Genomic DNA, 12,916 nt, shown 5'->3' with positions numbered 1-12,916 from the left:
ACTTCAGAAATTCCTCCTTTATTGAAGTCGGCTGAAAAGTAATTTATTATCACTATTTATTTCAATATCATTATTAATTTCAATAGATTTTTTATAAAACCCGTTTAATTCCTTAAACTTTAGGAACAAAGAATTTATAATAATTAATTTGAATTTTTATAAAATTTCCCCAAAGTAAACTAAGGTCAGGGCTGACGTCACGTCTCTTCTCCAGATCAATTTGTTTATTCTGAAAATGTATACAAAGCCGACGCTTTTGTGTAAGGCTTACTGTTGAACATTTTCTGCTGTTTGAACATTTTCCCAGACTGTTTTGATATTATTTTTATCTGAAACTTTATTGTTTGTATCAAATGTTAATGTAAGATCAAAGATGGAAAAATACCATATATTATGACGTTGATAAAAAAGAAGAGATATAAAATAAGATATTTAAGAATTTAAACATATCTTAAACATTCTAATTAAAAAGATATGTTTTTAAAAAACTAAAGAACACACTTTATTGGAGTGAACACTTGATATTATTGTATTGTCACCGATCCTTGATAAATTTACGAAGTTTGAATTATATCTGTCCCTATAAATTCGGTCAAAATCGAGTCTAAAGGAGTCGAGTAATCGTATGTAAATACAAACACATGTCGTTCTCTAATTTTATCTTCTTTCTGTATCTCTATGTCTTCTGTTTACAATAAAGTATAAAATAAACAAAACATACTATTGAAGCTAATAATATGTAAGTGAACTTAGCAGATCATTTTTAGCAGATCAAAAAAAAATGTGAGTTCTTATCGCGTGCAGTTGAGTTCTACAGTTCCTGATACTTTTTTGAAATAGTTCTGGCGTTTTAACCCTTAAAAAACGACATTTGAAAAAATGATCTGCCAACTTCCCGTAGCAGATCATTTTTAGCAGATCAAAAAAAAATGTGAGTTCTTATCGCGAGCAGTTGCGTTCTACAGTTCCTGATACTTTTTAGAAATACTCGCGTAAAATGAAACACTAGAAAATTTATTTATGTCATATTTCATCACGCCGTAGCACCATGCCGTAGCAGCATGCCGTAGCAGCATGCCGTAGCATCATGCCGTAGCATCACGCCGTAGTATCATGCCGTAGCATCATGCCGTAGCATCATTCCGTAGCATCATTCCGTAGCATCATGCCGTAGCATCATGCCGTAGCATCACGCCGTAGCATTACGCCGTAGCATCATGCCGTAGCATCACGCCGTAGCATCATGCCGTAGCATCACATCGTAGCATCACACCGTAGCATCACGCCGTAGCATCACAGCGTAGCATCACAGCGTAGCATCACGTCGTAGCATTACGTCGTAGCATTACGTCGTAGCATTACGTCTTAGCATCACGTTAAGCCGGGTCCAGGTCGGGTTTTTTCAAATGTCGTTTGTTAAGGTAAAAACGCCAGAACTATTTCTAAAAAGTATCAGGAACTGTAGAACTCAACTGCACGCGATAAGAACTCACATTTTTTTTTTGATCTGCTAAAAATGATCTGCTAAGTTCACTAACATGCTAATAATCTGTTTTCCATAACACAAGCGAAAGTTTAGTATGGGATCAGATCGTGTCGTGTGTGAAAATTGTCCTGAAATATTTATTTAATATTTAATAAAAGTGTATTCTGTCACCCCAAAGGTGCCAAGTGACACGACACTCCTCCGATTCCTTCGCGCGAGGGACTTTAACGTAGAGAAAGCGCGGGAGATGCTCTCGCAGTCACTCCTCTGGCGCAAGAAGCACCAGGTGGACAGGATCCTGTCGGAGTATGAGACTCCAGACGTGGTGAAGCAGTACTTCCCGGGGGGCTGGCATCATCATGATAAAGGCGGGTTCTTTTGGAGGTTTATTAATATTTGTGTATTGGTCCTTCGAGTTTCGATTGTTTTCTTATGAAAAGTATTATAATAAATATGTAAAAGTACTGATGATTTTTGTTATTTTTGTAGGATATGTTTATTTTGCAGTAGACAACATCACTTCTTCCCTGGCTGCATGAAACCAAAAGCAACTGATATTATACTTACCATAAAAGATTCGACTATTTGCATGCTTGAAAATCTTTCATCAATAGAAAGCTTCATTATTCTTTTTTATTCCGTTATCCTCTCTTCAAACCTGACAACACAAGAGTGAGCGGCTTAAACCAAGTAATCATAAGTTAAAAAATAATCATTTTTGTTTACAGACGGACGTCCACTGTACATTCTTCGTCTTGGTCAGATGGACGTTAAAGGATTACTCAAATCTATTGGCGAAGATGGCCTACTTAAGTTGGTGAGCATTATTTAGTTATGTTCATAAATCATAAGTTATAACCTTTTTTACTACTGTGTTTAGGTGAAGAAATAAGCACTTTTTCTTAATTTATTTCGCATTTTTACCATAAATTTATAAGTATCTATAATCTTAATTTTAACGTACAGACTTTAGCATTGATTAAGTATGTGTATAATATTGTTATAATATTGCTTGCATTTTAGTCAGTTGACATCTTATCATACTAAAATAATAGGAGTGAAGGCGCAGCCAGCTAGCGTAATCAGGCGTTTAATTAAGAGTCTCCTCTTTATTAAACGGCGCCGTGTAATTAACAGCCTGAATTATATTAAAAGTCAGATTAAGATGGCTGACTGCGACATAGTATAAGATTTATTGTTACAGGAAGATAAGAAAAGATTTTTAGACAGTTGTTATAAATTTTGCAAACCATAAGTCTATTTGTCTTGTTGTTTGAAAAAAAAAACACCATTACTTAGAATTCGTTTCATCGTATTTCGACTTTGAAGTCCAAATTTTCATCATTCTCTTTCTAAATTTTTCATTATTTATTGCGTATATTGAAAAATATTGCTTCCTTCTCAAAACTATGTATTCCCACCAGACTCTTCACGTGTGTGAAGAGGGTCTAAAACTGCTGGAAGAAGCGACCCGTTCATCAGAACACGCGGTCCATTCCTGGTGTCTGCTGGTAGACCTGGACGGTCTGAACATGCGGCACCTCTGGAGGCCCGGGGTCAGGGCTCTGCTGAGGATCATACAGATTGTAGAGGCCAATTACCCGGAGACAATGGGCAGGGTGCTGATAGTTAGGGCTCCGAGAGTGTTCCCGATACTGTGGACGATTGTTAGCACTTTTATTGGTGAGTTTTGACAGTCAAATTTAAACATTTATTCAATCAAATAAACTTCGTTTGGAAACACTTGTGAAACGTCAAAATACAAATAATAATAATTAACGTTCTATTCAGAAAGTTTTCACTCTTTTAAAATTTTATCAATGCATGTAACGTTTAAAATAATAATGATATCATAGAACTGAATATTCGTGTACCCCAGCACAAACTTATGTAATTTAAAATATGTATTCCATCCTAACCATCCTTAAAAGTGCTGATAGAATTAAATAGTGTTTCTAAAAAAAGATTTTGCATAAGCTTTAGACAACGTACACAATGTTAAATGTAATAAAATCTGTTATTCCAGATGAGAATACCCGCAGTAAGTTCTTATTCTACGGCGGTAAGGACTACTTGCAGCCGGGTGGGTTGCTCGACTACATCCCGAAAGATCTCATCCCGGATTTCCTCGGGGGACCGTGCAAGGTACTACATATATTTGGTCCTGTTCTATATATTGTGTTTATTAATGATATTGAATTTTAATTTGAAGTATTTGTATATAAATTAGAATTGTTTTATTAATTGCTATTGCTCTTAGTTTTTTATTGAGTTTACTAGATTTAGAAAACCTGATTTATATCTCTTGATTTATTAACTTTTTATTACTTGTTATGTTGTGTTTGTAAGTAATTAATTGTCAAAATAAACGATTTTATTTGCTGCGACAGTCGGATATAATAGAAACGTCGTTGTTCGTCCCGCATCAATATTACCAATTTGTATGAAACGTGAGATCTAAACAAATATCAATGCAATCGTGACGTCATATGTTTTGTCAGTAGGATATGGTACACTTTGTAACGCGATTTATATATTTGTGGTGTGTTTAATGTCTTCAATATACGCAAATTTATTATTCACCTGTTTAGTTCTTATTTATTTATTCTGGATATTACTTTTTTTAATATTGACAAAACTCTTTTTTGTATAGCTATCACTATTCTCGATTGTGTTGTCTTTGTCAATAAAGATTTTTTTCGTATTATTTGATCTTAAATAATATTGCACGCTTTAAACACTGTAAATATGTTTATAATGTGGACATTTATGCTTCCGTCACCTGAATTAGTGTTACACGCAATTTTTTCCACTCTGAGTCAAAAATATATCTAATGTGCAAATGTGTCAATATAATGTATGGAAATCTTGACTCTTGGAAATAAAGAATTAATATTAAGTATGTACTATTTTGTTTTATCAGTTATATTTTACATGATGAGGTTATAACCAAAATTATAGATAGTGGTTTTTTTTATTAGTTTACTTGTCATTAATATTGCATTCAGCTTTTATTAACTTTATTGGGAAAGCTAACTTATCAGACTCCTAACATCTTTTGCAATTAACTTATCTTAGTTCTGTTAACTTATTATTATTGCAGTTTAATTTCGAGTTTACCTTATCTTGTTATTATAAAATGAATCTTCCACAGAGTTTTGTGCACGAAGGTGGTCTAGTGCCAAAGAGCCTCTACGTGAGCGGCGCGTTCACGGAGCGAGATGGCGATCCGCTCAGCGAAGATAGTATCTATAGATCGGTTAGCTTGGGGAAGGGGCAGGTGAGGATATATTAATAATATTATAAAATAATATTAATTGTAAAAAAGAGTGTTTGTGCCGAGAACACGTGTCAAAAGTGAAACTTTTTTGGCAATATTCAAACAAAAATCGTCCCCTTACTCCATGCTGACGCTATTGCCATAACGTGACCATGAAATTTTACTCTCAACGCGCATAAAGAAGTTTCACTTTAATTTAGGTTTTTCAAGATCAGTGTTGCTTTTTATTTTTTTTCACGATTATCGCAGTCTTTTATTGAGACGAGTTAAATGATATTTTAAACTTAATCTTTGAATTAAAATAATTTCAAAAACAAGTTTCTTCATACAATCTTAAGTCTTAACTATCTAACTGTTGTTTGCATCAAAATTATTTATGCATGTTGATTATATTATAGTCAGGAAGTGACTTAAATGTTGCGAAGCGAAATATTATACAAAGTTTTCTTGCTTCCCTAAAGAAACTTTCTAGTCCCACCATTTCATCACCTTTACTTTTACTCTTTTAATATTTTATGTCGTTTAATATCCAATAAAATCCTCAGGTCCACGAAGTGATTGTAATCAACCGCGATCCCCAGTCGGTTCTGACGTGGGACTTCGACGTGCTGCGACACGACATATCGTTCGCCGTGTTCCGCACGCAACACGAGATCGACGTGCCCGACACCACTGATCATGCTGCCGGTGAGATTATAGTTAATAAATAATAATATTTCAGGGCAATTTTCACACACGGCACGATCTGATCCCATACTAAGCTTTCGCTTGTGTTAGATAAACATGTACATTGTACATATGTAATTTTAAATAAATACTTATATAGATAATTAACACCCAGACACAGAGCTAATATCTATGTTCATCACTCATATATTTGCCCCGGGTGAAAATCGAACCTACGACCTCTGACTTGCAAGGCAGGGCCACTACAAGCCAGGTCAGTCAAAAATATGAAATATGCTACTAAAAACTGAGATGTAACCTATTCTATCATTCAAGTTAGATTAAACTGCAACCGGGGAGCAAATCAAATTATAAATCGGTTCAATAGTTTTGGAGTCCACCGCGAACAAACAAAGTGACACAATAAGTTTTTATATATGTATAAAGATTAATGTTATTATAGCGGTGTGCGTACTTAGTTAAAGTTATATTTCTTACTAATGTAGGTACACGACAAAATATTTTTTTGCTTGCGTTGGTCTTTTAAAGCTATACGTTATTCTATATTTATTTAATAGGTACATATTATGTATTTTTGTATTACAGCGGTGTGCGTAGGCGGTTCAGCCGTAGAAGAAGGTCGCTCAGTGCTAGCGGCGCGTGAGTGGCGTGAGGGGGAACATTACCATCGTGCGGAGCCCACGCTCGTGTGTCATGATGGGGAGAGCATACAGGTGAGCGAGCGTGAGCGTGAGCGTGAGCGTGAGTGTGAGTACGAGCGTCAGCGTGAGTACGAGTGTAAAGCCTTGAATCCACTTGAGCATGCTCAGGCGAATGAGCGGCTCATTTGGCCGAGCCGCTCAAGTGGAGACGCCTGAGCACGCGCGGCCCGAGCATGCTCAGGCGTCTCCACTTGAGCGGCTCGGCCAAATGAGCCGCTCATTCGCCTGAGCATGCTCAAGTGGATTCAAGGCTTAAGCGCGAGCGTCAGTGTGAGCACGAGCGTGTGAGTCAGCGTGAGCACGAGCGTGAGCGTGAACATAAACATAAGCGCGAAGACGAACACGAGCACGGGCGCAAGCGTATACTCAGTACTCACACTTCACGCATATAGTGGGATTCACACTCATACTCACATTATATGCTTAAATTTGCCAGTGATGATGATTAAAATAGGAAATTTGACGATGGTGATTGTCATATGATTTGATAATAATTATAATGGACATAATACGCATTGGTTGCACGCATAAAAATGTTGGTTGCGCAGTTATACTTGTAACTAAATATTTATTTATTTATTTATTTATATACTCTTTATTGCACACACAAAGTGTTATTTCTATTATATTGTGATATTTCTTACAGTTTACTGTTGGTTAATGAGGAAAATAAAATAACACTACTATTGTCCCCAGGGCTCGCACGTGATGTCCCACACGGGCAGCTACATCCTGCAATGGCGCTGCGAAGCCCCGGACGCCCCGCACCGCGCTGCACAGTTGATGTATTTTCATGAAACACTCGCTAGCTTGACTTATAAGTGAGTGTTACTTTTGTTTTAATTGATTATAAAAAATAAAAATAAATTCCGAAAATAAGGTTTGGAAAACTAGCATTGAGATAATATTACTACGTATGCAGGAGACACCACGAACAAAATCTGTGCGCCATTTTTTTGCTCTAACTAAGTTTTAAAAATTATTATCTAGTTAAGTACTTACCGATGAAAAGTTATGTTAGTCACTTTTTCGTATTATTTGTGCAATATCGTAACACACAAGAAGGCATATTTGATGCGTATCACTTTAAAACAAATAAAAAATGAGCGTGCAGTTAAGCCATATGGCTTATGTTGAGCGGAATATAAGTGATGTAGGCGGTGTCGTCTCCATATGTATATCTCAATGGGTAATAGTTTTTTTTTTTTTTCAAGTATAGGTGTTTAGATGAATAGAAATTCTGTTAATTGGGAATTAGAATTGAAATACGTATGAATGTTTTAAAAAATACATTTATTCTAATGTTAATTAATATTATGTAAAGTGTTCAAAGCTTTTAATGTTAATTTAAATTCTAAATTTTGAAATTGGATACGTTTTAGCGAATTTAGAAAATTTTTGGTTAAATTTTTATTACGCAGATTTGCCAAAAAATTTTCTTTCTTTGATACATATTTCTTGATAACCTGTAACTTAAAACCAACACCAAAAGATGGGTAATCTTCCAAACTAGTGTTACGCAAAAGTTAGAACGTTGCTTATTTATCTTCATGATATCATCCTACCTTAATTTGTCTTACTTGTATATCTAGCGTATTTACTCAACTTGTTTTTTTATTTGTTTTTACTAGGCCACTCACAAATTAGCAGTAAGAATAGTTAAGATGGTAACAATGTCTAGGCAGGGGGCGTCGAAGGTTCCGATATAGAATAAAATCAAATGCTGAGGTAATAACGTGAGTGGCCTATCTAAAAATCTCTGATTATGTTTTAATTTTATACCCACCTCCTTAATAATATAACCAAGTGAGGTTATTAATTCCTCTGTGTTCTTATAGTTTCATTTTTCATAATAACTGATTTGAATGTTACCCTTTTATAATTTTACTGTTTATTAATTTAACAAGTCGTTTACTAATCAATATTAAATTAACTGGTTCTAAATTTAATTAAGCTAAGTTTTTAACAGATATTCTATTTAACTGACATACGTTCTGGGAAATAATAGATACTATGATTACTTACCTGATCTGAATTTCACTGATTAAAACTATTAGTTAGTATCGTTTGCTGATGTAAATTTAACTGTGTTTTTTTACTGACTCAATTTAACTTCTAGCTTGAAATTAACTTACTCTATCTTTAATTTAACTGCTACTAACTTCAAAATCAAACTCAAACATTTATTCATTTAATTAGACTTCTTTTAGAAGCACTTTCGAATCGTCATTACATATTTTTAACATTTACCACCGATTCGGAAATCAGCTTGAAACTAACTAACCGTTTTATCTTATATTTATTATATCTTTTACTAAAATTAATTATAATTTCCAAGGGGTTCAATGTCAAGCCTCCAATCAGGGACGAGCGGTTTTTCCTGTCTCAGCAACAAGTCGGTCGGCTCGTGCCCGTCGCGGTGATGCGAACTGCCCGCGCCCGCCACGCGCTGAATGCGAAGCGAAGCGAAGGCGTGGCGAAGCGAAGGCGTGGCGATAACGTGGCGTTGTGAAATGCGAAGATTGGTTTAGTGTTGGGGTGGAAGGGAAGCGGGATGTTAGATTGTGATAGAAGAATCGTTGTAAAGTGACACGTATACTCTTATACAAATAAGTGTTTGAGAATTCAGATAAACATATACTATGTACGAAGGATAAATTAATTCAGTGTTAAATGTGTTATGGAATTAGATTGGTGGATTTAAAAAAGTTTAAAATTATGAATTAAATGTGATTGTAGTGTTGTATATGTTATGACACTAGATGTCAGTGTAATAGGAAATTTTGATCTTGATAAATGTCGTAAATCTGGTAACTTTGATGTTTGACATGTATGGTAACAGATATGTAAAGAGGTTGTTCAGAATGGCATAATTAGAATAATAATAAACATCTATAACAACTTTTAAATCACTCTTAAGCTTGTTACTTAAGTGATTTTGCTATGGAATAATTTTTTATGAAATAAAAATTTCTATGATTTTCGCAGATTAGAAATGTTTTCTATCACAATTAAAGTTACATTATACAGAAAATCTATAAAAGAAACAATGTAATTGTAAATAACATATTACATTTCAATATAAAACATGACCATGCATTGAAAGCGCCTACCATACCTATGTTTCGAAAACAAAATGATTCGTACATTTAAGTGTATATTTATAAAAAAAGTAGTAAATCTATATCTTGTGTGAGTATTTGAAACTGTCCCGTAGCCCTTCGCCACGTATGTGACAACGAAAATGGCGGTCTTTTCAACTGTCATGTTGACGTTTGACAGCTGTCATTGTCAAATGTCAAGAAAATTATCAACGTAGTTTGTATTGTAGCGTTATGTTATCGAATATAATAACTACGTAAGTATAAAAATAACTGTTTTGTGATGATGAAAAAATAATAAATAGCAACCAAGTGAGATTATGGATGTATCGTGGAAAATAACAGTGATTTTTCACAGCTATTTTTATCAAGTAGAAAAATGCGTTACATGCCGTGTGACATAGTCCAGTTTGGAATTGAAGTTTTATCGCTTAGATAAAATATATTTATGACCTAGATCGGTTTGTATTTTCAACTGTAACACATAGTAATAGAATATATTTTTGATTAAATAGCCAAGTGTTGGAAATAAGTAATAAATAACTAATAACGTAATTATTGCACGCATTCAACTTGTAAATAATATTTTTAAAACTTGGTAATGTTTTAATGTTTTGCTGTAGGTTCGGAGTGTAGTTTTTGTTTCGTATTTTAGTGTGAAGTCCTGTTAGATTATAGTATTTAGCCATTTACGTATTTATCTATCTTTCACTAATGAGTTATTGATAATTTTTCAGTTTTTAAAATGTCATAAAATTGCAAAATATAAATAAATTATCATTGATAATGGTATAAATTCTTAACTCATTAGTTGATAGAACTTAACTATAAGTAAACCTATTTTCTTATAATATTTCTAGCTCACAAAAGTCAATTTTCTCAAAACTATGTGATTTACGTAAGAAAGAAGATTCTCGTATTTGTGAATCAATTTTGGCATTGCGAGACAAGGATGGTGATAGGAAAATTGTATATTGTGTCTCTGTCTATCAAAAATGTAATTAAATTGATAAAATATGAGAAGATAATGTAGTAGTAGCAAAAAATTCGATTTATCAAATAATTTGTTTTGTAATCTCACGTCATATTTGTGATTCAAATATAACATACTAGCTTTCCACCCGCGGCATCGCCCGCGGAGTCAAAGAAAAACCCGCATAATTCCCGTTCCCGTGGGATTTCCGGGATAAAACCTATCCTATGTCCCTTCTCGGGTATCAAAATATCTCTATACCAAATTTCATGCAAATTGGTTCAGTAGTTAGGGCGTGATTGAGTAACAGACAGACAGACAGAGTTACTTTCACATTTATAATATTAGTATGGATTATTTGTTTTACATGATAAAATATGACGTTTTGTAAACTTAAAATATTAATCAAATAAAAAGTACATATTTTTAGTAGCATCGTATGACATTATATTTTTATCAATTTTTTTAATTAAATTACGTTAAAACCTATATCAAAATTACTAATTGATTTTTTTGCTACTACAATATTATCAAATGATGAGGACGTAAGAAAAGTATCTCAAATTGAGGATGTACAAAAATGGATTAAAATGCATATTTTTCCAATAGAACGCTTGTAAAATATTAAATAATGTTAAATTTATCATGTTGAATAATTAGGGCACAGACCATTTAGACGTATAATAATAAAAATTATAGTAAAATACATAAAAAATATTAATTAGTTTGAATATAGATGAGTTATATTACGTAGAAGTTACGTCGTGCCAAGGAACGTATAAAATGAACCTACACCTTACTTTATTTTACCTAAATATAAAGAAATAAATATTTTAATAGCCAAATTACGAAATCTGTAATTTCTTTCTTTTTATCTATGGTCAATATTAATCTATTATGTTCAAATATGGGCGGGAAACGCGTGATTCCCATTGGCTGATTCTTTATAAGACAACATGGCTACCACAATGTTATTACATTGTATTAATTATTATTGTCTTAATCGAAAACTATCTCCTTGAATAAACTGCTTAAAAAACTTCAATGATGACCATAAACTGACTGTAAAATAGAATATTTATAACATAAATCTGTAACTATTGCAATTCCTCCTATTTTTCACATGACTGTCTTACATTGTTAGTATAATTAATCAGTAAATAGGAAAGTAACAATAATTTAATATTAATATTGTTATATCAAGCCAACTATATCGTTATATTGTAAGTATAGATGTTATACATGTGTGTATGTGTTTTAAATAATAAAAAAATGTTGTGTGGTTTTATGAAACCACGGTAAAAGTGAAACTGTTCGAACGGTTCCGAACACTGCTTTGTGTAGCGCATGTCGCGTGACGGTCGGCTGCCGAGTAGGTATACCTACTCGGCAGCCGCGATACACGCGACATGCGCTACACAGACCAAAAAGTTTGAGACGATGTAATAAAAGTTTCACTTTAAAAACTGAAATATCTGCTTCAAGATTGCCATATAAAAAATAGATTCTTGCAAATGGCTACATTTTACAGTAATAGAATCGCTCAGTAGGTACTTATAAATAAGGAATTATAAATAATTTAGAATAAAAATAACATTTTATTGATAAGATTAAATGAACAATACTGCTTGCACTCTCAAACCTTGCAACATCGGTAGCTTTAATTATCTATATGTAAAAACAATTAATAGCTAAATATAAAAAATACACAAAACATGCAAATTATTTTTTTACATAGTGCATTTGGTGCGTAAAACAATAATGTTTGGAATTGTTTTGCTTGCATATGCGATACTTATTTTGACATGACACGCTAAGTTTTAGAAAAAACTCCTTATCAATATTTATAATACTTAAATCAGATTTGTATTTTTATCACATTTAAATAAAGCAAAATTATAATAAATACTATGATTGTTCTAAAATCTATGGTTGGAAGATTTAAAAAAAATGATGGGAGTAAATTTACGTTATCTATGGCTGTATCGTGTGTCAAAAAAGGCGGGAACTTGTAATATGTTGTGTGTGTAAGTATATTTAGCTAAATAAATGCGAATCCTCTTAAAATATTGTCGGAAAAGTTGTGAAAAATGTGCAATTCGATATCAGACTTGCAGAAGTAATGAAATTGTTATTTATTTTAGGAAATTATTATGATAGTGGAATTTATTGTCTATTAAATAAAATCTATTAACTGGTTGTTTTATTTGCTTTATACCTTATTACAAAAGATTTACTTTATGTCTGTCTTGCCTAAAAAACATGAAAACCCTAACATTATTAGCTATCCAGGTACCTAAATTAAACCTTGGGTACATATTTGATATTAATTAATTAATAACAATAATTATTTATTTAAGTGAACCATCAAGAACGATTGTTCTCATACAAACACAAAAAGGCAGTTGTACGTCTTAGATTACAAAATAAAATACAGATGGAGCATGACAACCGCCCGTCGCCCTTGTCAAAGAAAATACGAAATCAAAAGCAAATACGTCGCTGCACTAGTGCTATAGCGCATATAGTGTCATGCAATACGTCAAAAAGGGTTTGCAATTTTTTGCTTGTGATAATAAAACGCTGTAAAATTTGTTCCCGAAAACAAAGAAAAAGATAAAACATCGTTTCACAGGTTTTCTATAGATTATTTGGCTGATTTATTTCTTTATACGAATAATAATTTTA

At 33.0% G+C, this 12,916-nt stretch overlaps 1 protein-coding gene across 1 annotated transcript in view; it reads left to right on the top strand.

Annotated features, from left to right (window-relative positions):
• Positions 1-12,422, top strand: part of retm (real-time) — a 49,158-nt gene extending 36,736 nt beyond the window's left edge. The window contains exons 7-15 of the mRNA XM_089702829.1: positions 1,665-1,854; positions 2,215-2,303; positions 2,911-3,169; positions 3,513-3,631; positions 4,641-4,766; positions 5,312-5,453; positions 6,039-6,166; positions 6,851-6,975; positions 8,493-12,422. Coding sequence (XP_089558955.1) covers positions 1,665-1,854; positions 2,215-2,303; positions 2,911-3,169; positions 3,513-3,631; positions 4,641-4,766; positions 5,312-5,453; positions 6,039-6,166; positions 6,851-6,975; positions 8,493-8,577 — 1,263 coding nt within the window. The 3' untranslated portion in view covers positions 8,578-12,422. The remainder of the gene's footprint in view (positions 1-1,664; positions 1,855-2,214; positions 2,304-2,910; positions 3,170-3,512; positions 3,632-4,640; positions 4,767-5,311; positions 5,454-6,038; positions 6,167-6,850; positions 6,976-8,492) is intronic.
• Positions 12,423-12,916: the final 494 nt, after the last annotated feature.

This window comes from Colias philodice, chromosome 13 (genome assembly GCF_061535455.1).
Source record: "Colias philodice isolate Cphi_HAF_F1 chromosome 13, ilColPhil1 Martin Lab GWU primary, whole genome shotgun sequence".
NCBI classification, from domain to species: Eukaryota; Metazoa; Arthropoda; class Insecta; order Lepidoptera; family Pieridae; genus Colias; species Colias philodice.
This window is presented reverse-complemented; position numbering and strand designations above follow the sequence as displayed.